Source organism: Brienomyrus brachyistius, chromosome 7 (genome assembly GCF_023856365.1).
Source record: "Brienomyrus brachyistius isolate T26 chromosome 7, BBRACH_0.4, whole genome shotgun sequence".
NCBI lineage: Eukaryota > Metazoa > Chordata > Actinopteri > Osteoglossiformes > Mormyridae > Brienomyrus > Brienomyrus brachyistius.
Window position 1 is genome coordinate 16,545,813 of NC_064539.1, and position 24,955 is coordinate 16,570,767.

Genomic DNA, 24,955 nt, shown 5'->3' on the forward strand with positions numbered 1-24,955 from the left:
GGGGAAGGCTAAGGTGCAAAAGGCAGCAGAACACAGAAAAATGCATCAAAGATGGTGATCTCTCTCATTCAAAAAATAAAACATCTTTTATCTTTTGAAATTTAAATTACGTGATTTTAGCGCAAGATGTTGGAAAACAGAGTCCTTAGCAAACGTAGCGATACGGAGATTCCCTCTGTGACTCTCTTGAAACCTAACAGACCTTGACCAGAGACACTGTTGCTTAGAGAGGATAATCCTAACCCAACAGTTCAAAGCTAACCCACGATCCAATGCCGACGTTTGCCTTAGCATTTGATGGGTGGCTTGTGGCTTCGGCTGTCTGTCTGTAATCGGTAGGTCAGCGGTTTAAATCCCAGGGCCAAGCTTACTTTCACCTGTAAATGTTTCTGTGTCTCGTAGAGAACAGGATGGAATACTGTAGGCCAGAAAACGATTTCCCCACAGGGATCAATAATGTACCTCTATTCTATAAACAATATAACAAATTCACCCCCAAAGAAGATCTGTACCGAGAATAGTACACTTATACCTTGACTATGACTAAGGTGTTTCAGTAATGAATGGGGCTAGGAACCAATACAAAGTTTAAAACGATGGAGCCTGTTCCTACATGTCAGCACCCTCCAGATGGAAAATATCCAGGACTCTGACCTATAACAGCGTAGCAAAGACAGCTGAAGACCTCAAGGAGAGAGATTCCCGGTAAGAGCAATTAGGAGACCGGGTACCTCTCCAGGGGATCGAGTCTTCCTCGAATCCACAACAGATGGCAGGGAGACACAGAGGGAAGACGAGAGGTAGCGCATACGGACGACACAGATTGGGAATGGCTTAAGGTGCCCTGACAGAGTATTCGCTGCTGGAGTGCTATCACTGTGACCAACCAGGTAGAGAACAGGCAAGCAGACTGGATAATATTGTTTAGCTAGAGAGAGCAAAAGAACACGACTAAATTAAGATTACAGGTGCAATGTTTCTGCTAAAGAATAGTCATACAGGAAGCATGGTACTCAAATAGGCCTACAGTTGGCTGTTCAGCAAGTAGCTTAGGGGTTCCCAAACTTTTCATGGTAGTAAAGCAGTTTCCATCCACCACTGACCCACCACAGGGCACAAGGCAGGGAACAATCCAGGCTGAGGCACCGACCCACCACAGGGCACAAGGCAGGGAACAATCCAGGCTGAGGCCCCGACCCACCACAGGGCACAAGGCAGGGAACAATCCAGGCTGAGGCACTGACCCACCACAGGACATCCACACTCATACACACAGGCAATTTGGCAACGCCGATTAACCTCAGCATGTTTTTCAACTGCAGGGGGGAAGCCCCATAACATCATGGGGAGAACATGCAAATTCCACACACATGGAGTCATGGCAGAGAGTCAAACCCACGTCCCAGACATGTGAGGCAACAGTTCACACCACTGTGCCATCATGCCACCTCTGTGGGCCAGATTATGTTGTAAAAGAGTTACCAGCAGGTCAACCAATCAATTTCATATTTTTCCAGATACAAACAGAACATGCAAATGTGAGGAATCACGAAAAACTGAAAATATGTATCACATACAATACATGTATATTTACACTCATAGGTGTGTGCTTGTGAAAAAGGCGCATTGATGTCTTTCCAAAAAAATGACTGGCAGCTTAAAAACACAATGCACCAGTATTGCAGGTCATGGTTTTCTCAACAATATTTTATCAGAATCCCTGTACCATCTAAGAGTCATTTTCCCAGAATTCCAGTGATAAACACACAAGGAACCATGATGCTGCTCCTTTAAGATTCTTCTCTTGATCTCACCGAGTCGGACAATTGTAGGACCCATTATGGACTTTTCCTTTTGAATTAAGGGCCTGGACTATAGAGGAACAGCAATAACCAAGAATGCTGAGATGGGATGCTTTTGACTCGCAGCTTATACCCACAGGAATGAACCAAACGTTTTAGCTCTCAGCCAGAAAGGACGTAATATCACATCACTCTGCTTCATTGTGCAGGGCAGCTTAAAAGCCGTCTGCTCCTGAAAGACAAGTACAGGTTTAAAGAGAAAGAACCCTTCCAGCACCAACTAATGATATTCTAATCTCATATGGAAATAAAGACAAAAACTTTTTTACTACTGACTGAGTCACATAACAAGGGTTTGTAACAAGTTTATTATTTGTGTCCCAAAACCCCAGGAAGCCGCATTGAACCTCAGAAGAAGAGTGCAGATTGGAGTGAAGAACCACATTACATTTCTACAGGATGTTCTTCCTGCAGAGCCCCCTTTTCACAGCCTAGAAGTGCAATAACATTAAATTTAAATTAACATTATTCGGGCCAAGAATATTCATTTATACCCCGAGGTATCAAATCTAAGTTGTGCATTGTTTTTCTATCCTGGATCTTTACATAGGTCACCATACCTGGAGAAAACATCAACATCTGAAACATCTATCCACCCAAAACTTGTGCTTGTGCTTACCAAATGCAGCAGTGTAGGGAACCAGGAGCAGATTCCCAGAAGCAGAGGACAAAGGTTACATCAGGAGTGGGATGCTGGTCCATCACAGAGCAAACACATCACAGAGCTTACACATCACAGAGCACATCCATCATAGAGCTTACACATCACAGAGCACACCCATCACAGAGCTTACACATTACAGAGCACACCCATCACAGAGCTTACACATCACAGAGCACACCCATCACAGAGCTTACACATTACAGAGCACACCCATCACAGAGCTTACACATCACAGAGCACACCCATTACAGAGCTTACACATCACAGAGCACACCCATCACAGAGCTTACACATTACAGAGCTTACACATCACAGAGCACACCCATCACCGAGCTTACACATCACAGAGCACACCCATGACCGAGCACATCCATCACAGAGCTTACACATCACAGAGCACATCCATCACAGAGCTTACACATTACAGAGCACACCCATCACAGAGCTTACACATCACAGAGCACACCCATCACCGAGCTTACACATCACAGAGCACACCCATTACAGAGCTTACACATCACAGAGCACACCCATCACAGAGCTTACACATTACAGAGCTTACACATCACAGAGCACACCCATCACCGAGCTTACACATCACAGAGCACACCCATGACCGAGCTCACACATCACAGAGCACATCCATCACAGAGCACACCCATCACCGAGCTTACACATCACAGAGCACACCCATCACCGAGCTTACACATCACAGAGCTTACACTAAGGACTATTTAGAGACACCACTTCACCTAAGTTGCATTTATTTGGAGGGAATTTACATGACCAAGGTAAAACACAATGATGTGAGGCAATTGGGATACATCACATGTATTTGGACCATGGGATGTACAAAATATTTTTAGATCAAGGCGCCAGCTTTAAAAACCAATGGATTCATGTTACAACAGAACTGTTTTAGCTTATATTGATTCCTGAAAGTGGAATAATTCATGGTATTTATAAAAATCAATGTCTTTAGCCTAAAAAAAAAGCTCACAGAGTCTCATGTCGCACAGTATGTCAAGGTTTATGATGTAGACATTTGAAACTTGGAATTTTCTTCCAACAAGAGATACATGAAAAATTAGTCAGGTGTCCGGTTTTTGGATTAACTCAGTCAGGTTTGCAGTGATGCGCTTTATGCCCTCTATCGACACAGTAACTTTGTAAGCCGTGAGCTGGTTGATTGACGGCAGAAGCGTTAAAGCACATCTCCAGAAGGCCTTGGGTTATTCCCCTTACTCACCTCTTGGGGATGAACTTGCCTGAAGGGGAACGCTTATTCGTTTTAATCGGGAATTTCAAACCAGAAAAACAAAAATAAAAATCCAAATACAAACCCGAACCATCTGTTAACTCGTCTGTGAGTTTATTTTGCATTGGGAGGGATTCTTCTGAAACTGTCGGGTGTATGAAGGTGTGCAATGACTTTATTTGGGTTGATGATCCGTACCATCTCGGTGTCTCATGTGCTGTCGCAGTTCTCCTTACCCGCCTGGCATGCGTGTCACCAGCCCCTCAGGTGGTCGTTACTACAAACCCGCGTGTGGTCGTGCTGAGAAACCGAGAGAAGCTGTAAAAATAGGCACATTTTAAGTGGTTACATAAAGCGATAGCACACTTTCAGCAAAAGAGAAGGTAAGATTCCACACGAATTCCGCCACAGATCCCAGCCGGTGCGACGCTGTTATAAACGTGCTATTCTCACCGCCTGTGTGATGTGCTGCCTGTTGTTTGGGACCAACTGTTGGCTCCAGAAAACAGGCAGCACATCATGGAGGCTGTGAGAATAGGCTATGGGATTTAGCGTAAAAGCTAGCACATGTGAGCTAACTCTTTAACGGTATTATGCTAATTAACTGGAGTGCAGACAAAACTGACCTTTCAAGGACAAACATGCCCAACCCCACTTAAGCTGAAACTCCCACTTGCCAACCAGCATGTCAAAAGATATCAAGGGACATGTCAAAAGATTCTACGTGCATCTAAAATGACTATATATTTTCTCCAAGAAGTTACATCTCATTGGATGGCTAGATGAATATCGCTTTGGTTCCCAGACCTGTCCTAAGGGGCACCCCAGCCATTACATGTATTTGTTAAATTTCATCACCAGCTCACTTAACTCGTCAACATGTTGAGTTATTGATTAACCATACATGGTATATTAATGGTAAAGTGAAGAAACACAGCGTATAGTGGATGATCTTTGAGGGTTAATCTTCATGGATACTTCAAATACTGGGGTGACACTAACACTCTGAGATGTAAAACCACGAGTTTACTCCAGCATACATATTATTCTTAACAGTTTTCTTTGGTAGCACAGTACAATACAATACAATACAATATGTACTTATGTATACACTTTATATAATCACTGATACACTTAATTGGGTTATTTATGAAATAAGGGCGATTCATTGAAGGAAACAAATAGCCCGAGACAAATGCATAATTCAGCTTTAACGTCAGACGAGGGGAACAGACAGTGATTATAAAACAAGCTGCATCCAGTGCTCCAGTGCTCTTAAAACTGCCACTGCAGACCTGTGCACCTACAGCCACTTTACTTTTGCGTGTCTCGGCAAATTTTCAAAACCTCATAAATAATTAGAGCGCCTATTCCTTTATAAATGAAGGCAGCCATTTAAGATCCGCCCCGTGGGACGAAAAGGCCGTGACTCCCTGGAGACGGAGCTTATTCTGAAAACGGGCATTATATTCGGCACCCGGGTGAGGAACAGGTCACTAGAGGAACTTCTGTCCAAGGCGCGACTGTTTCTCAAGCCGGTGTCAGGGAAAAGCACAATTCGCAGAGAAAGGCTTTTAAGGGACGGACTCACAAAAGCCCCCAGAGGAATTCGCAAGAGTAGCTCTTTAACTTGCTCACCACCACTGCCAGCGCCACCTGTGTCACCCGAGAGATCGCAGAGATGAAAATGGACTCGCTACAGTCATGTGAGCCATGACTGGGCTTTTTAACTTCGGGAAGTGCTTTGCGCTTGAGTGCAGTACATGAAAAAAGGCCTTCATGCAGCTATTCGCGATTATTAAATGCAAAAAAACACCTAAAATTCAATTAGAATAATATGCTGTAATAAGCTGTCAGGTTAATGCTGATCACTCAAATAAAGTAAATAAAATATTTGTGTTATTATAGAAATAAGTTACATACTAAAGTGCCATGAATTTGATTCATGGTATTTTAATTGAAACTCTTGCTGATTTTCCCTTTTAAACACAATTCAGGTTAAGTATTTCTCTTCAGTTTGTTATTTTAATGACCTTCACACAAACAGCGATGGTAAACTCAACTGCGGCAGGGTGCACTCTGTCAAAACAGTGCCGAATCGACGCTCTCCTTTCATATCGCAAGAGCGACGCTGCTGATTCCTTGCTCATGCCGTCCCTCTACCCTTGACAAGGTCAACACGACGAAACTCGATAACTCAAAAGGCACTTGGCAGTGACCAAAGTCACAGAGCAACAACTATCAAGGTAACGAAAGACGAACAAAAAAGAAGCACTTCTGTAATCGCTCAGACCTCGCCAAGGGGGACCTGACAAAGCCTAGAGGCGGAGGGGATAACTCACGGACAGCCCTTCGCTGTCGCTCCTCAGGGTGAAGAACAAGTCATTAAGGAGAAACACTGCGGGAACTGGGAGATTTTGCTTTCCTCATACATCCCAATCGCGCCTAAGCACAAATTCACTGTGTGATGTACGTTTATGGTGCCTCATACACAGTCAGGTGCACCTCAGATACCAAATTTTCAATGCTTTCAAAAATATCTGCAAACGCTATGCAAGGCTTCCTTCCTTCTACACTTTAAAAAAAAATGTTAACAAAATTTTCAACTTCATCAAATAAAGATCACTGCAACAGCATCTGTTACAGATGTGGGTGACTAATTTTGGATCTGAACCTTAGTTCTTCCACTGGATTACTTCCACTGGTCATTCTTCCACTGGATTACTTCCACTGGTCATTCTTCCACTGGATTACCAATTCCAAAAATATGCACATTATGCTCCTCCCTCTTCATCTTCTGCTTCCTCATCCTGTCACTGTCACAGCATCTCAGTGTATGTAACCCAACTCTAATCACTCATTATCCCATAGACCGTTTCTCATACTTCTACGAAACCCTTTCAAACATCAGATTAAACCAAACTGCCCTCTTTGGCCCAGGGCTTCAGGTTTAGCATGAGAAAGCATAACCATGCTGCCTGCAAAAGCGGAGTCCATGAGATCATGAGAGAAATTTAATTGCTATGGGTTAATGCTCAGTATGACCCTTTGCTATGGATTAAAGGAGACGAATGCAGCACCTCTTGCCATCAACGTTTGCCTCAGACGGCTCTCAATCTACGGCTAATCCACTTAGCCTCTCTGCCAGGCTTTGGCCATTTATTTTATTTCATTACGCAGAACTATTTCTCCGTCTAAGAAGTGGCAGACTGATGGGGCCGCTGGTAAATGGAGGGCAGTCAGGATACTTCCGTCAGCTGGAGGACGTCGGTCACAGGGTCCTGATTATGAAAAATATCCGCGGCTATAAATCATGGGCCGATACACATACATCCATAGTGCTGATAGCCCGCAGGAAATCCGAAGCAGAAGCCAATTGCTACATAGTCTCAGGCAATACAGGCAGGTTTTCAGCAAACACTCAAGAGTTAAATATTAATATTGTACAACGGATTGTGATTTAGTGTAATATAATACAATCTAACAGGGTAACCCTGTTACAAAAGCATTATAATACAGAGAATTAATCAAATCAAAAGGTGCAATTTATTAGCAAAATGTGTCAAATCCAAAGTGTAAAGAATAAAATCAACAACATATCTTAATATTCAGTAGGATACTTCAGGCAGAATGCAATAGCAGCCAGAATGAACTGCCCCCCATTACGACCTAGCAGTGCCTATGCGGGGGTGGGGGGGGGGGGGTGGGAATCTGTTTCAAAGTGTTTGGCAAACTGCTTTTCAACAATTATTTTAAAGAGTCGTTAGATGCCATTGTGAAGTGTCATGATGAGAAGGTAAGTCTCAGTTAAGAGGGGCTCACTAATACGCTTCCTAATAAAAGGCACCAAACGGTGAACAGAGGGAATGGAATATACTGTAGCCAAATCTGAATATCTGGATTTACGCGAATAATGAGCCCCCCCAAACATTAATGTCCTCTATATTTCCATTTGTATCAGCAACCTGCACAGTCAGAGAGAGAGAGAGAGAGAGAGAGAGAGAGAGAGAGAGAGACAGAAAGAGAGAGAGAAGGAGTTGGGTAGCTGTTTATCTAGCCTGCCTCTCTGTCTCATGTTTACTCCCAATTAGGGACAAAAGGGCAGCGCTATCTCAGGTATCTGCCTCCAGCAGGACCTTCCCAGGCATGCAGGCATCGCTGCTCGGGAGAGGAAGCGAGATCATATCCTGGATGCGCTGATAGTACAGAAAGCAGCTCCATTGCACATGTTCACACTCGGTTCTGCTCCATCTGACCTCTAATAGCTCGTCGACGTGAGACCGAGGTCGGCGAGCGAATTCAGCATATCGACGGAGTTAAATTTACCCCATTTGCTTTCACCTTCACTCCTCCGCAGGCTATCGGGTTCTGTATTTATTGATAAAACAGCAGTATTTGTGGAACATCTGACCCTTGGCCACCTGTGCCAGCTGTTTCCTGGACCAGTATTTTGATGACGCAGCCCCCAGATACCGGCAAGCGGATTGAGGAGGTATCACAAGCGGGGGGGGACAGCAGTCTGATAGATCCTGCTCTCCCTGACGTCCACCTGCCGTCTGGAGTTTCCCTGACACTCCTGTCCCAGAGTGGCTTTTACCGTTAAAGGACATTCTATCACGTTAAACAGGAATGGAGGACGTCCGTGAGAACACTCCATGCAACATCAGAACCTGCATGCTTCCCATGCGGGTCTGCATGTCAGCGACCTCACTCTGGGCTGGCTCTCTCTGCTATCTGCGAAAAATAGCTCCTTCCAAAACTCGTCCAGGAGAATCCAGGAGTCCCGCAGAGCTCTATTTTTGGTCCCGTACATCTTTCTCAGTGCTGCTGCTTACTAAGGACTGTTATAAATGCTCTTAGTCTCAACATTATTATACTGATGCCTCACACATACCTCTTCTATTTATACCCGCTGACTTACAGCAGAGCTCCTCTCCTGCATTTCAGCTCGCCTTTGTCCACAGGGACCACACTGGCTTCCTGAGAAGGAACCTCTTCATATAAAAATGTCATAGTCATACTGTCATCGGAGTCTTACATTTATGCCAAAACATTTTCCACGGATACATGTGATGAATGTGGTCCAACCTACCGTTAACCACACGAAGCACCTGATTCAGGCCTTGCTGTAATTTTCAGCGACTTTCCCAATCGCGGGTCCTCCTACGTCCCCCATTAGGTCATGGCAAGGCACACGTCTGCTCTTCAAACGGCCGCGCTCTGCGTTTGCCGTGCTCAGCTCACCCCTGGCACTCAGTCAGGCTGACTCACACACGCAAGCTGCATCTGAAGGCTCCGCTTCTAGCTTCCGCAAACGGCACTGCTCCGTCATGTCTGCCCAGTGCTTCAGGCTCTGACAGAGGCACATCTGACATCACTGTCCTCCGTCCGCTGCTCTGATCTAAAACTGGCCGCATGGCTGAAAGGTTTGGACACCCTCTGGTGAGCAAAAACACACAATCAAGTAATAGTCTGGCACAGGCCGCAAAGCGCCACAAAGCAAACATCGCGGGGCCAATAATTGAATGGCGGCGCCATCAACAAATCAACTTTGTAAATAAGGAAATTAAAAACCTCTCTCAGATTGCTGTCAATGAGGGAGAATTACATCCCACTCAGTTAAGGAAGCCCTTTCCCTTGTTTCTATACTTCATTAAGTTCAATTACAGGTTATTATGGCTGTTAAAGGCAGGGGGAAATGGCTCATTGAGGAAGTACGGCAGGCCATCAATTAGGAGGCCAGATCATATTACCATAGTGATGGGCACAGCTGCTTCGGTGGGGATTCATTTAGCGCGGTACTTTCAGAGGGACAGCAGAGACCACCTCCCATTTTCATTGTTCAGGCCTTCCTGTGACATTTCGCTATTTAAAAGACTAAATAAAGTACCCAGCCCAATATATAGATGAATATCTATACATCTATAACCATATATATATTCAAATTACTATAAACCAATAAACATCTGTCATCTCCTTCGTAAACAGGTCCATCCTCCTCCCCCCCCCCCAAGAAACCTATTTTCTCCTCTGCATCCAAGAATAAGTATGGATTACAGGATCATATGGCGGGGGGGGGGGCGGGGGTAACCTCATTCATCGTATTGCAGTTCATATCTGTCTGGGCGCACTCCAGAGCCGAGAGAAGGAAGTTCATGAGACATCAGCAAGAAAAAAAAAAAAAAAAAGCTCCTTCATCTCAGCGCCGGATCAGCGCCGCGTGCCGCACAGGGCCGGGGGGCGGAGTCTGCCTCCACCCTCGCTCCGCAGTGTTTGCCGGAGACGTCTCCAGTGCTCTTCTGATCGATACTTACAGGACACTTATTGAGAAACAGAAGGGAAGCAGGGCTGGCTCTCTGTGTTTTGCAGAGTCAGCGGGAGCTAAAGGCTACATCAAATGCGGCCCGGCCTCTCCGATGACATCAATTAACATCCCCTTACCGTAAACACCCGCCATTCCAGCACCTCCACAGAGGTCAAAGACAAGTGGGGTACTGGTTAAATGCCGGTGTGCCGCCGACCAAAATAATCACCCCTAGGAGTCAAAGACCTCATGCTAAACACCTAATAGAAATGGCCCCCTCATCCCTCAGTGGCAAATGTAAATTTGGCAGCAAAGTCTTTTAAAATTCAGGTGTATCTTTCCAAAATGCAGAATGAGACAGTGCTTACTTCAGCTCAGCTGAGAGATTTTTACACTCAAGGTCAGCTCAAGATAAGCAGAGCCGGAAAAAGATGCTGCCGTTTAGAGTTGCATCGACTGATCCAAAAATAATCAGTAAATGTTAAACAGTATGAATGAGGTAGTTTTTATATACCGTGCTGTTGTATCACAACTGCTCTCAAATACCTTTCCCATTTTCTGTCTCTGTAATGGTGCAGTGCCATTAAAACATGTTTTTGAATATTTACAAAGGCATCTACACACAAACAATCTTTCAGAAACACGCCGAAACGACGTTATTCCCTTTACTTATGTACAGATTTCTCACAGTTATGTCCAGATGTTGTCGTCCGCACTGGCATAGCACTGGCATAGCACTGTCATTTTCATCCAAAGCAACATATAATTTAGAGTGCGAGGTCAGCCAGTATCCTTGGAGCAAGGGCCTTGCTCAAGGGCCCAAAAGCGATATCACACTTTTGGCTGATGATCTGAACCTACGACCTTGCAGTCCCAGGCACAGAGGCCTAACCCACTGACCCACGCACTGCCCTCACTGCTCGCTTTCATTTTTTTTGCCTTCGAAGTATATTCTTTCATAGGTCTTACATGTCATGGTTTAGCAGTTGGTAAGATGTTTCTCAAATAAAACTAGGTGATAATCCCTGTTATATATATATATATTTTTTTTGTATTTTCCCTCCAGTTTAAGGACAGATACTGTGGTTGCTGTTCCCAGCGGCATAGCTGGAGAATCTGGGGTCCGTGCCAAGGCTGCCCCCGAACCTGGTAGGGTCTCCATGCCCCTCCGACACCCCCTGGCCATTCCACATTCTGACGGCAATGCCGACCTTTGACCCCCTCCCTCACGTGCCCCTCTGCTCAATTTCATGCACCGGGGAGCTCTCCTACCTGGCAGGAACCTCGATGTTGGAGATGGCGTAGAAGTACTTATGGAGGTTCTCCCTCTGCACGTAGGTGCCGCCCAGTGATGGTCGCAGGAGGCGCAGTCGCAGGCTGGTGAAGGTGAAGAAATCGCGAAGGCCTTTCATGCTCTCCATGCGCGTGTACAGGTTGTCCATGTTGAGCAGACGTGGCCCAGCGAAGATGCCGAAGCGCGTTCGCACCTCGAACAGCACGTTCTTGTCGTTCTTGGAGCCCACCCAGCGCGAGTACTGCTCCGTGCAGATGACCCGCGTCACGTTGGCTGCCGACAGGTCCTGCACCCGCTTGGGCGGCATACCGAAGGCGTCCAGGCAGTCGTCGGCGTAATACTGGTAGGGGTGCCACGTGCGCCCATTGTCCATGGACTTCTCCAGCACCATGACGGTGGGCCGGCCGTACTCAAACGTGATCTGCACGTCGTCCGTCAGCTCCAGGCTCTTGTTCCAGGACAGTGAGATGTTAGCCAGCAGAGGTTCGGGGTACCGGCTCCATGTGATTGTCTGCCAGTAGGTGATCAGGCCGATGGGCTCGCGGTCATGCATTAGTTGCGGCGGATGTGCCAGATCCGGGTTCGAAGCGTCGCATTCATCGCTGCACAGGTATGGATTCTCCTGCGGATGCCAAGGTGGGAGACACAGCAGATAACACTGACTCATTTATCTGATGCTTTTATCCAAATCGATTTACAGTCCTGGGATGGGTTACAATTTATATATGCTACCTGGGACGTGAACCCACGCTCTACCCCATACCCTTCCCTTGACTCAACCCTGTACTGTTAGTGGTGACTCGCTCCAATTCAGCCACCAGGCACCAGCACATCTGACCAGCATTACGGCACTGAACCCCAGCCAAGATGCAGCCAGCACGGATAATCCCCTGCCAGTGCTCTGCGCAGGATGCCCCTCACGGCACGCGCAACGCCAAGCGTAGTCAGTCCGCCTCACACGCTTCAAAAAGGGCAGCTTTCATTAATGAAAGCGTAAAAATAAGTTGCCATATGTCTCCTAAAAGAAGGGCAAGACATTTGTAGACTGATCCTGCCCATTTACTGCTGCGGGGTGGGGGGAGGAGATTCTGCATAGTCTAGTAAAAAAAAAAAACTGCAGCAGACTCCCTGACCTACCTATCTCTACCCACCTTTCGCCTGTAAACTTTGCAGCTTTGGGTTAAAAAATCCACGCCCCCCCCCCTTCAGTGACACTGGGGCATTACTCACCGATGCCTGGCCCGCCATCGCACCATCGTGAACCCTTAGTGTGACTTCCCAGAATGCTGCAGTCCTCCCCTCGGTGTGCACCACGGGGCCAGCTGGACCCGCCACCCCCCCTCACTCGGCCCAAATTCCGTAGCGGTACGTAGCATGCGAGCTCCCGGGGCTCGACGCTGCGCCAGCCGGATCCGGGACACCAAAGCCCATTCGGCATTTATCTGTGCTGGAGTCCCGTCACAGCCGGGGCTGCTGGGTAGAGATTCCCATCCTACCCGCGGCTCGTTGCGTCTCCACTGTACAAAGAACTCCGGGCCGCATGCAGACACTGCTAAACAACACACAGCGCCAAGCCGACCCAAACAGCTGGCAGAACATCCCCGATTTGCTCCAAGTAACTTGGAAATACTTATACTTCTGTGACTATAGCAAATATTGTCGGCAAAATGCTACCTTTCTAAAACATATGTAACACCAGCATTCATCACAGACGCTGCTTTTTTGTGTTTCTCCATATCAGACCCGCATGTATGGTCCAAACCAAGTGTGATGCTATGCTGTTAGGTGACCAGCCATCGTCAGCGTAGGAGGCCCCAGACAGGGTGAGGATCCCCCGGACAGGGTGAGGACCCCCTGGACAGGGTGAGGACGTGCCGGCCCAAGCGAACAGGGTGAGGACCCCCCGGACAGGGTGGGGACGCCCCAAACAGGGCGAGAACACCCCCGGACACAGTGAGGACCCCCCGAACCGAGCTCACAGGGTGAGGAACCCCCCCGGACAGAGTGAGGACGCCCCTGGACAGGGTGAGGACCCTCCGGACAGGGTGAGGACCCCCCGACCCTCCGGACACGGTGAGGACGCCCTGGCTCGAGCGCTCAGGCTACTGTCGCGCTGCATTACCCAGAGTGCATTATTGCATCCATTATGACTTAGCGCTGCCGTTTTTGGTTACCAGGCGGCCTGTAACCCAGACACCATGTTTAATTCCTTTATGTAGGGGGAGGGGGGGTGAGCAGGCGGGTTTTAGTACAGCGCTATGAGAGTCTTTATAGCCGTATCCTCAAAGCTCTAATGGTCCATAACAGCATAAAAGTATAAACAGCATAATTAACCGTACGTTCAGCAAATTGACCCCGTGTCTAATGCATTTGCTTAGTCACTCGCCCGCACCATTCACAAGCAGTGCTTAAATTATCATTCCCACACATTCCCTTTTTTTCCATCACATCCTTGCTGTCACGGTTCCCGGCGTGGACTCGCTGAATCTTAAGGCACAGATCTTCTCCCCTGGCCCTTTTGACGCATGCTCAATTAGCATTTCGTAGCATGAAACACGTCCTCTGACATGGCCGCTGTCTTAAAAAGGCAATAGCCTTACTGTGTACTTTCATGGCTGTCCAGTGATCACGAGAACATAAATGGACTGGATGGCCACTCTCCTGGGTAGGGGGGGCGGACAGAGCCTGTCTGAGAGCTCTTTGTGGGCACAGTACCAGCACAAGTGCTACAGCAACAGAACAGTGGACCAGTGTCCAGTCACATCTTAATTGAAGCTCTCATTCTGAAGCGAGAGTTATTTGGAAACACGAGGGAGGCTCATGTGCCGGCTTCTGTGGAGTGGACAGACGAGAGGGCAGTCCGGGATCACTGCAGGGGAGAGGAGGGGGGGGGGGGCAGCAAGGGGGGCAGGCAGAGAGGCCCCCGTAATGGACTCCCAGCCTCAACGACGTCAAGCCCAGAGCAGCCAGGCTGGACGGAGAAACTGATACTGTCCACTTTGTGTGAGAAGCAGTCAGAGAGGAAATGGGGGGGGGGGGGCTCGCCTAGCACCAGCAAAACCAGTGTCACAAAATCAGCCTGCACCTGGCCGGAGTAGCGCTGTCGTACTTTTTTTGTCAGTGAATTCTTTCATCTCAAGTTCAAGTCAATGGGGGGTGATGTAAAGATTTCTGCCAGGAACCAACAAATGATCACGTATACAGCATCAGTACGAGTACCGGGCTTCACAAAGGTAGGGAGTGTGTGATAGCTTAAAGCAGAGGTACTGTAAAGGTGGGGGGGGGGGGTATCAAGGGCCTCTTAGCGACAGGGGCCCAGAAAATTTGGAACATAATTTGATTGGTTGGGGCCCCAAAACGATATACTTTCATGGGTCCCAAAATCTCTAGTGGTGCCCCAGACTTAAAGCATGTTACAGGTTCTGCTGCCTCTTTATACCAGACAGTTATAATTCCCTGTGAAGGGCGTCAGCATGTGCAGACCTGAAAGAGCAGGAAAGAGAGAGCACCATAGTGGGGCAGGGCACTGGGAGCGAGCGTCCTGTCCCGGAGCCTGGGGGGGTTCGTGCCCGCGTTGCCCTAGTGAGCCAGCTCCCGCTGTGGCCCCTGCTCTGTTAATTACAGTGAAGGAAGCCCCCCCTTGGGGAGACCCGGTGACACAGCAGCTGATGCCGAACAAATTCAGCGTGAAACAGCATCCCGGCTTCGCTGGGGAGCAAATGAGTGGGGGGTGGTGGTGGGCGGGACACCGGGAGGTGGAGCGTCTGATTGGCTCAGCGAGCCAAGGCCTGAAGTGCCGTCTGTGACTAAATCAACAGACCTATTTCAACACAATAGATAAGCCTGCTTATGAATGAAGACTCCAGGAATACAGTTACGCATAAAAACGGTACCACATACAAATGGCATTAGGCATGCAATACGATAATACAAGATGGGAGGGAACCTGGGGGGCTTTAAGAATGACCTAATTTAAAATGGAGTGTTATCTGTGAAATTTATTCTATTATAATTAAAAAGTTACTTAGATTTTCAATTTATTGTCAGTGTATTGATGTTTAAAATATTAAAATGTGAGGATTCACATTAATTTTGTTGATTTTTGTTATTAGTACATGAATTGATTCAGGCCAGCAAGGTGCATCACTGTGACATGGCAGGGTGGCACTTTCGAGGAGGGGGCCGTGATACAGGATACAGACAGAGTGACGGCGAGCGTGTGAAGCTTCTCCCAGGAGCAGCTATCCGTAAAAACACAGATGGTGATTAATGACTATGGGCAAAACCATGCAAGGCACAAAAAAGGGAGGATGGGCACAGGGGTAGGAAAGAGTACACTCAAATCTCATGGCCAACATTTTATACATCACTAATGTTCCGTGATGTCACCAACCACGAAAAAGGGAAGAACACCTCGATTCCCATCCAGAGCACAGTGTGAGTCAGCTTTCACTGCACTAGAGTGTTTAAGTACCTAAATCAACTGACCAGTTCATCTGTCAACTGGTGCCAGCAAATTACAAATAACTAGAAAACTTATATGCAGTGTGTCAATTGAAAATCCCTGATTTAAGGACGGGAAAATATTAGCTCTCATTTCTGAGTCCCGAAGACCATTTGTGAGTGGGCTTGGTGTACTTAACTAGCAGATAGCCTACAAACGAAACCCACAGATAATTTACCAGCTGCTCTTCCCCTCAGATGTGCCAGTCTTCCACTGCGCCGTTACTCTCCCGGCTATTTATAGCACAGGCTGTTTTTTTACCCATTTTTTTTTTTTTTTTGCCTTTTTCACACGGCCAGCTCCACAGTGGAGCACGGAGCGGTCCTCACACACCCCCTCGTCACGAGACGCTCACGGGGAGGGTCCTTCCCCGTTCTCACCAGCCGACTGATGGAGGTGCAAACGGCGGCCCATCGGCCGTCGTCCCGTGCTTGCGCCGAGCTCGCATGCAGGCGCTCGCATCCAGGCGCTCCGTTTTATCTCTTTCTCTCTCTCTCACTTGTTTTTTGCTTAGCAAAGCTGTGATCTTCCCTCCCCTCCCCCGTCGTTAGCTGTCGCTCGCCGGTCTCACGACTGCGGCAGCGGAGGAAACCGTCCGCGGAAAAACAGAAAGTGCGGCACGGGAAACGAAATAATAAAATATAAAAATGCCACCCTTTCCCCCGAGTGGGCAAAGAGGAGCTCAGCCTGGCTCTGAATCATTGATGAGGCATGGAGTGTTTCTCCCACAAAAAGGGCAGCTATAATACAGGACAGGGGCCCTGTCGGGGAAAAAGACCTCAATCTAGAAATGAACCATGGTAATAAACTTAATGTTAGCTCAAAAAATGGGGAGGGTGATACGCTTTTTAAAATGCTGCATTGAAATCATAATAATGAATAGCAATTTTAATTGCAGTAAGGGTGTTATTGAAAGTATTCTTATGTACAAACCCGCACAAAGGTGCGAACCAGCGGGAGGTACTAATTAAGACACGCGTGTAGAGGGATTAGTGTGTCTGAGCCAGGGCTGTCCAAACGTTTGCCTGATGGTTCACTCTTCATCAGCAGCTTAAATGGTCCCACCCCACCCCCCCTTTTAGGATCCCATCTGCACATGGCCAGACTGCTGCATGCTGTTTCCAACCATTCCAACTTCACTTAAAAACATTAACGTGCAAACGCTGTCACTAGTGTCGTGCGAATACTTGTAGAACTTTCCAGGCCAAGCTATAAGGAGGCCAGGAGTCAGTTTAACATTTGCTGTATTTTTCGTACACAAGCCTTTTCACAAATATCAGCATTTTCTTTCCTTTTTATAATAAACGAACAATAAAGCACCCTTTGAATTTACCTGAGCTAAAATGGAGACGAAAGCCCGATTCTTTCTAAATAATTCATTTGCTTTTATCTGAACTGACTTATGTTGGTGATGAGTTTACCCGCTATATGTAACATAGCTGAATATTTGATCTGAAGCTCCTCGTATTAAATCTACCCTAGAAATAGAGAGAATAGACCCAGCGAACTTTCGATCACACAAGGCCAAGTCTTGAAACACTGTGCTGTTCTATCTGCTGCACCTATTGTTTCTGGTGCGGCTTAACAAAGTGCTTCTACGCAACATGAAGGCTTTCCCCACTGTGTAATTATCTACGCTTGGTGAACAGTTAAACACATCCAGAGTAAATCCCTATTCTGGCAGGCCTTCTGTCTGCCTCCATCACAATGCTGTGTGATGTCAGAGTCTATCCCATCATCCGCTGTAAACACAATGCCCCCAAGTTCATTATTAAACCTTAAATAAAGGTAATGAAACCAGGTGGCAGAGCTCGTTATCTCAGCATGGAAGAAAGTCAGTTATCATACAATTAACTCATTGCCTAGGATCCCAGCATTGACTCTTAATAACCATCGCAAGTTCATACCTCCCCTTCTGGGCAACATCCATCCATCCTTTGAACATCTAGGCCTGTTTGCTGGGAAAATACAATTTACGGTTTAAGGGTAATGGAAACTCATCAGCTAAGTGCCAAGGTTATGTTGAAGAGTCTTTAATTCATGAATACGTCATAAACAGCTTCACGCCTGTTTTTATAACCACGGTTGTGTTTTGTTTCAACTTTCACAATTTCACGTAACTTCTGCGGAAACCGCAGTCTTCAGCTCAACGAACATATAATAAAGCGAAAAGAAAGGCAGTTGCCCTCGTTAAAACAGCTCATGCTTGTGTACGATTAAAAATAAGCCACGTGATTCGGCCACTGGCGTAATTCCCTGCGCCAGGCTTCAGCTCAGCCCTGCATCCGATCAGTCCTTAAACGCCACATCTCCCATCCTTTATTGTGAGACTTTCATTGCATTAAATTACACACATTGTATTTCTTTTCTTATTTTCAAGAATTCACAAAAAACTAATACATTGCCACAACGTACAATGATGATGAACAATTGCGACAATTAATAGAAAACATTGCAAACCGTCAGAAATTCCCTGAAACCATACTTACCAGCGTGCAGAATCTTTCAGGTGGGTTTCCGCAAGTAATGCCCGGCGGTTCCACCTTGATTTGCATGTATTCCCTCATGGACATCGGCTTGGGCTGGCAGGCGTAAAACTCCCATATTGGGCCGTCGTCCGTGCTCACCAGGGACTTGCATATGTCGTACTGGCCCAGAGTCAATGCAATAAACCGCAGGAAAAATAGGACCTGTCGGAGCATGGCCAGTGACTGGAGCCACAACGCAGTCGGACACCGAGAATCCGGGAAGCTGTGCGCGGGGTCGGTCAGCGTGAAAGCAGGCAGGTACACATGCTGGGAAGTCCGGTTATTTCCGCAGGAAAAGATTTGCCTTATCTCAGATAGGGGAATAATTTGGAGGGGTTTAAAGATGTGTAAACTACAAAGAAATTGGAGTAGGCCTAAATAATTGGGATGTAAAAAAACCTACAGGTATGCTTATATTTTTACTGTATATACTATATATTTTCATGAATTTTTTAAGAGTTACAGAGAGGTCTTCGGCGCTTTGATCACACAGATGATAGGAGAATTATTTCAATCTGACACTGAACTCCGCTGCACAGACATCCCGAATCCATTACTGTGTCAGTGCCGTATTAGGTGGAGTCTGAAAGTCGACAGGTGTAAATATTTCACGTTTGCTTCCCGACTGGGCGAATAAACGTTTCTGGTAGCAGTTGGCAGGACAGTTACATTTTCGAGCTGACCCACAGATAAGCCGCGTCCGTTCACTTCATTTGTTTACTTCTGTCATTTTCTTGCATGCTGACAAAAGAAAGAAAAAAAGGCATTGTCAGTGACTTTTCAGCCCAGAAAAAGTAATGTCTAATCATTTAAATATAGCATAGCTGACAGAAGAATACTCTCAAAGTGGTTTCGGCTATCGGTTTTGCCTTGTTTTACATCTAATAATGTTTGCTTTGCAAGTAAGAAGTGCATATAAATTTAACACGCCACAACACGGTATGACAGACCATATTAACGAAATTTAATCAACTGTTCAAAGCAAATTTGCGCGTGTGGATCAGCACTGCGCGTGCATTCGGAGTAAGGAGGCTCAGCGTTGTTTGCAAACTTTTATTTACTTTAATCTATATTTATGTAGATCAAGACACCGGTATGGCTATTAAATAAAATATTAATATATTCCCATATATAATGCATAACATGTAATTTCTATTACTTTGTCACCACATAATTATTCATCCATCCAATCGTCCATTCTCATGTTGTGTGAGGGGAGCGACTGTTATGTTGCATAATACACAGTTAGGAGCACTTAAGTGTTTTATGTTTTTAGGGGATACGCAAGCAATTTTCTCAGCATTAATAACATTCAGGAGTCGCTTCCCGGTATGATGTTATGTCGGGTACAACAGATTTTGAATTGTAATTGCTTCTCTGTTTCTAAACAACTGTACAGTACGTCATGCATCATGATAGGAGAAGTGTTAAAATTGCAGCGATTCTTATGAATGTGAAGAACTTCCCGGAAAAACATAAGCATCATTCTTCTTAACGGGAGCATTAAGCCCGATCCGACGCCTTAATATGATTAGAATAGTAAGCTGCCAGTGGCCGTAGTGCGCAGGATATGTGGGCACCGACTTCCTGGCTTGTTAAACTCTTGGGGGGTGTTGCGGAGCAATTGCCACAGCGCCGATGGACATTACTTTATATTCATTACGAAAGTGCTGAAGAGATGACAGGAGCATTATGATGGTGCCACGTGGGAAATTTAGCGCTCTGCGATCTCTTAATATATTGCACCGGTACATTGGACATTTTAAAGCTAAAACGTGCATAACTTATAAGCAAATCTTAAAAACGGCAGGCCGGTATATCCGTACTGTACATCCAGCTGTGAGAAAACGGAACTTTACTTCTCTCGTTATTCGCTACGGCGTATTTCTCCTGCACAAATTCATTTTGCAGAGATCAGTTTCTGCGCTCACCTGAATACTCACCGAGTGTTTGCCGCCATGCAGCCGCCTTGTATTCCATCATATGCGCGGCGCTTCCAGTCCGCGTCCCAGCTGCATGAAACAGAAACCAACTCAACTCCTCTGCATGGATTTACGCTTCTGTTCGGTACTTTTTATTATCGCCGAAAATGGAGGTACGGCACGGTGTCCTAGATAAAAGAGTGATGCACATGAAAGCAAATTCCAATGTTAACACTAGAACTGCCAAATCTACGCAAATTTGCGTAAATTCCCTGGGCCTAACACCTACTGGCATCCTTGCTGAGAGTTTCTTGGGCCATTGTCCTCCTGCTTTTGTTGTGCAAACACACCCATTACCTGTGAGGCCTGGCACATTTGCATTTTTTTACTCAGAGCAGCTAAAATCCAAGGCAGGCTAAACCTCTGTGTGTGACATGGAAACCTTCACAAAAGTCTGCCATATCTATACCAAATATCCCACATGCTGACTGACCTGCAAATATGAAAGACACACATTCACAAAATATATGGAAGCACAAGTCTGTTTTATTTATAAAAAAAATTGAGTGTTTCAAACTTTGCAGTGTTTGCAGACCTCGCAAGTGAGTTCGCAAGTGAATTTGTAACACTTTGCACAGGTAAACCTGCTGCGGTTTCTGTTGCAGTTCTCCTGTACCTGACACTGAGTTGTCCATACAAGTCCTGGCACAGCAGCAGCCTTCCTCTGTCCCCATAGCCTTTTGTGGCATAAATTGGCAATGGAGTTCCTTGGCTAGATGACTCAAAAATAATCTTCTTTTGCCTTCCCACCCTGTACATGCCTTGTACAGAACGTAGGAATTTACCACCACCAGGTCCAGCATGTTGTAAAATACAGCTACTGGCCACCTGCATGTTGCTGCTCTTACGGAATACATGCGCGCCATTTGGTCCAACACATTTACACCACACTATAACAGCAGAGAGAGAGAGAGTCATGAGTGTATTTGCTTTTTTTCTACCTTCTTTCTATATAGGCCTGTATAGTACATATCAGAAAACATTGTAGCACTGATGTAAAATTATACACACATTCACATACCTTCATGTGGTTATAGTCTGTTATCGTGTTGGGTTTCCTCTTTCTGCCTTCACAGATCGCCACATCTTGGTCCAAGGAACTCAGAACACACACAATCTTGTTTTTTTAGGTGCATAAATTGTCAAGGAGACACTGCCACTTCTAAGCACTGACGCGGAGAATTCCTCTTGCTGTGCAGTGTCCTTTGAAATTGGAGGAAGTTCATACCAAACTTTATTCCCTGTGCTCAGTAGTGTTGTTTTGCGCTGAAGCAGTCTGTGTGACAGTGCCAGTGAGGTGAAGAAATTGTCCGTTGTGACATTTCTCCCGTCATCCAGAAATGGCTCCATCAGACTCATGACCATGTTCTCTGCCAGCCTCTCCCTTTTCTGGTGACTGGGGTCCTTTCCCAAGTTAGGGGACACGTTGCAGACGTATTTGGTCTCCAAATCCGTGGCCATCCAGAACTTGATCCCAAATTTGTCCGGCTTGGATGCGATATACCAAGTGACATGGAATGGATCCACATCTACTCCACGTTGTCTTTCCACCGGTGTCCCTCAGGGCTCGGTTCTTGGCCCTCTCCTATTCTCCCTCTACACTAAATCTCTTGGCGAAGTTATATCCTCACATGGCTTCTCCTACCACTGCTATGCCGATGACACTCAACTCATCCTCTCCTTCCCTCCCTCAGACACTCATGTCTCCACTAAGATCTCTACATGCTTGGCAGACATCTCATCTTGGATGACCACTCACCAGCTAAAACTCAAAACTAGTAAAACTGAGTTGCTTTACATCCCAGCTGACTCATCCCCCCTCCAGGACCTTGCGATCTCCTTTGACAACTCCCTGATCCGTCCTTCGGTTTCTGCTAGAAACCTTGGAGTTACCATAGATGATCGGTTGTCATTTTCCTCACATATCACCAGTCTTTCTCGCTCTTGTCGGTTTCTCCTCTTTAACATCAGGAGGATACGTCCATTTCTTTCCACCCAGGCTACCCAGATACTCGTCCAGTCCCTCGTCATCTCACGCCTTGACTACTGCAACTCGCTTCTAGCGGGTTTACCACTGAGCGCCATCCGTCCCCTCCAACTGATTCAGAATGCAGCTGCTCGTCTTGTTTTCATCCTTCCCAAGTTCTCCCACACCACTCCTTTGCTGCGCTCCCTCCACTGGCTTCCTGTAGCTGCACGCATCAGATTCAAAACACTGATGCTCGCATACAAAGCCAAAAATTCTCTGGCACCATCCTACCTAAAGGACCTCATCACACCCCGCTCTGCACCACGATCTCTCCGATCCTCCAGCACTGCTCGACTGGTCCCACCTCCCCTCAAGGCACAAGGAAGACACGCATCTCGGCTCTTCTCTGTCCTGGCACCTAATTGATGGAATGAACTCCCCCTAGATGTCCGAACAGCTGAATCCTTGAATGTCTTCAAGCGACGACTCAAAACTTTTCTTTTTCAGAAATACCTGACGTAGAACTTCTATATTCTTACTCGACTCTTTTTCTGGTGTGTGTTTTAAAAAAATAAAATAAAATAAAAATTCTGCACTACTCAATGGCGTTCTCAGAGATAGTATTCGTAGCTGGGGTCCTTATTGAGCTAGCATCGGAAATTCATTGCAGAGTCTCAAAGCACTTATGTAAGTCGCTCTGGCTAAGGGCGTCTGCCAAATCCTGTAAATGTAAATGTAAATATACTGCATGGACAATGAACCTTGGTCGAGAACAGCTGTACATCTATGTTCATGTGTTCTCCTGGAGTGAAACTTTCAGCACAGTTCTTGGTGAAGGCTGGCAGAGAACGTGGTCATGAGTCTGATGGAGTCATTTCTGGATGACGGGAGAAATGTCACAATGGACAATTTCTTCACCTCACTGTCACTGTCACACAGACTGCTTCACTTTACTGGGCATGGTGAATAACGTTTGCCGTGAACTTCCTCCATTGGCAAAGGACACTGCACAGGGAGAGGAATTCTCCACGTCAGTGTTTAGAATGGCGCGCATGTATTCAGTACGAGCAGCAACAAGCAAGTGGCCAGTAGCTGTGTTTTACAACATGCTGGACTTGGTGGCGGTGAATGCCTACGTTCTGTACAAAGCATCTACAGGGTGGAAAGGAAAAAGAAGATTGTTTCCGATTCTTCTAGCCAAGGAACTCCATTGCCAAATACAGGGATGATGGTCACTGGGTTTTCAAACGCTGCAAACACAGACTTTGAAAGATAGACAGACTGTGTGGGACAGTAACCACTGAGACAAAAGGCAGAAAGATGACGAAGAGATGAACCTGGAACTGAGGCACGGATACATCAATTTTTACATGAACAGCCAAACATGCAAAGCTGGAGAGATCACACAAAAACAAAATTCACTTTTGGTGTTATAATTCAGTGATGGCCAATGAAAATGAAATGACATTTTTATTCTGTATGTGTATGAGCATGTCAAAAACCATGGACCATGACTTCACTCAGCTTATGACATTTATATACAAACATGCATTGGAGACTGAAGTGTTAGCATGTTTTCATTTTATTCATTTCATTCTATTAGCAACTTTTCATTCTATTTTCACTCAATTTGTTTTATAAATAACACAGACTTGTGTTTCCATATATTTTGTGAATGTGCGTCTTTCATATTTGCAGGTCAGTCAGCGTGTGGGATATTTGGTATAGATATGGCAGACTTTTGTGAAGGTTTCCATGTCACACACAGAGGTTTAGCCTGCCTTGGATTTGAGCTACTCTGAGTAAAAAATGCAAATGCGCCAGGCCTCACAGGTAATGGGTGTGTTTGCACAACAAAAGCAGGAGGAGGATGGGGCTGAAGACCTGCGAAAATCACAGCAGGGGTGACAAACACCTTGGGACTCTCAGCAGAGAATAAAAACTCGGTAAATCTAGTGTTAAAGACCATCATAAGTGGAAAGGTTTACTTTTTGTCGAAGACTCTTGTCATCTCCTACTTGTCACAGCCCACTTTCCTAGGTCGCGTTTGCCCTGGAAGCTCAAGGGCAGATAGAAAAAGCTTCATGGAAATTCTTCCTCCCGTCGCTCCCCTCTTCTCTCCCTCCTCCCATCCCTCTATCTCTCTCTCGCTCTCTCTCTCTTTCTCTCTCTCCCTTTGGTCCGCTCTCTCTCCCATTCGCTCTCTCCAAGTTAATACTGTCGTTAAATCTCTTTTTCCATCTCTCTCAATCACAATCTCAGCTTTTATCTCTATGCCTGATCCGGGTTGCGCAACTTCCTTCCTCCAGCTTGAAACCGAACCATCCCACAAGCCGACCGGGATGCGCTACTTAAAGGAGCAGCTGGAGAGGAACCACAGTAAAGACCGGAGGAAATACCCGACCCCCACCCCCCCTCCCAAAGACGGTGTCCAGGCCGATAAGCGCTTTAGCGGCGCAGAGTTTCAGCTTTAAATCTGCGCACATTCTTTAACAGACATTTCTATCAGTTTTCAATAGGTCATCCTTTGGATTTACATAAGAGAATTGGTTTTGCTTAATGCATCTGGATTTGTATCAAATTAACACGC

General features: G+C 46.2%; 1 protein-coding gene across 2 annotated transcripts in view; it reads right to left on the bottom strand.

Moving 5' to 3' along the window:
- ntng2b (netrin g2b) overlaps nucleotides 1-24,699 on the bottom strand; it is a 57,282-nt gene extending 32,583 nt beyond the window's left edge. Inside the window, exons 1-4 of one of the 2 annotated variants that reach the window (XM_049021401.1) lie at nucleotides 24,354-24,699; nucleotides 20,358-20,426; nucleotides 18,376-19,155; nucleotides 11,361-12,004 (exon numbers count right to left, since the gene is read on the bottom strand). In XM_049021401.1, coding sequence (XP_048877358.1) covers nucleotides 11,361-12,004; nucleotides 18,376-18,588 — 857 coding nt within the window. In that variant the 5' untranslated portion in view covers nucleotides 18,589-19,155; nucleotides 20,358-20,426; nucleotides 24,354-24,699. Of the gene's footprint in view, nucleotides 1-11,360; nucleotides 12,005-18,375; nucleotides 19,156-20,345; nucleotides 20,427-24,353 lie in introns of both variants that reach the window. The other variant, XM_049021402.1, reaches the window with a different exon arrangement.
- Between the last annotated feature and the right edge of the window lie 256 nt (nucleotides 24,700-24,955).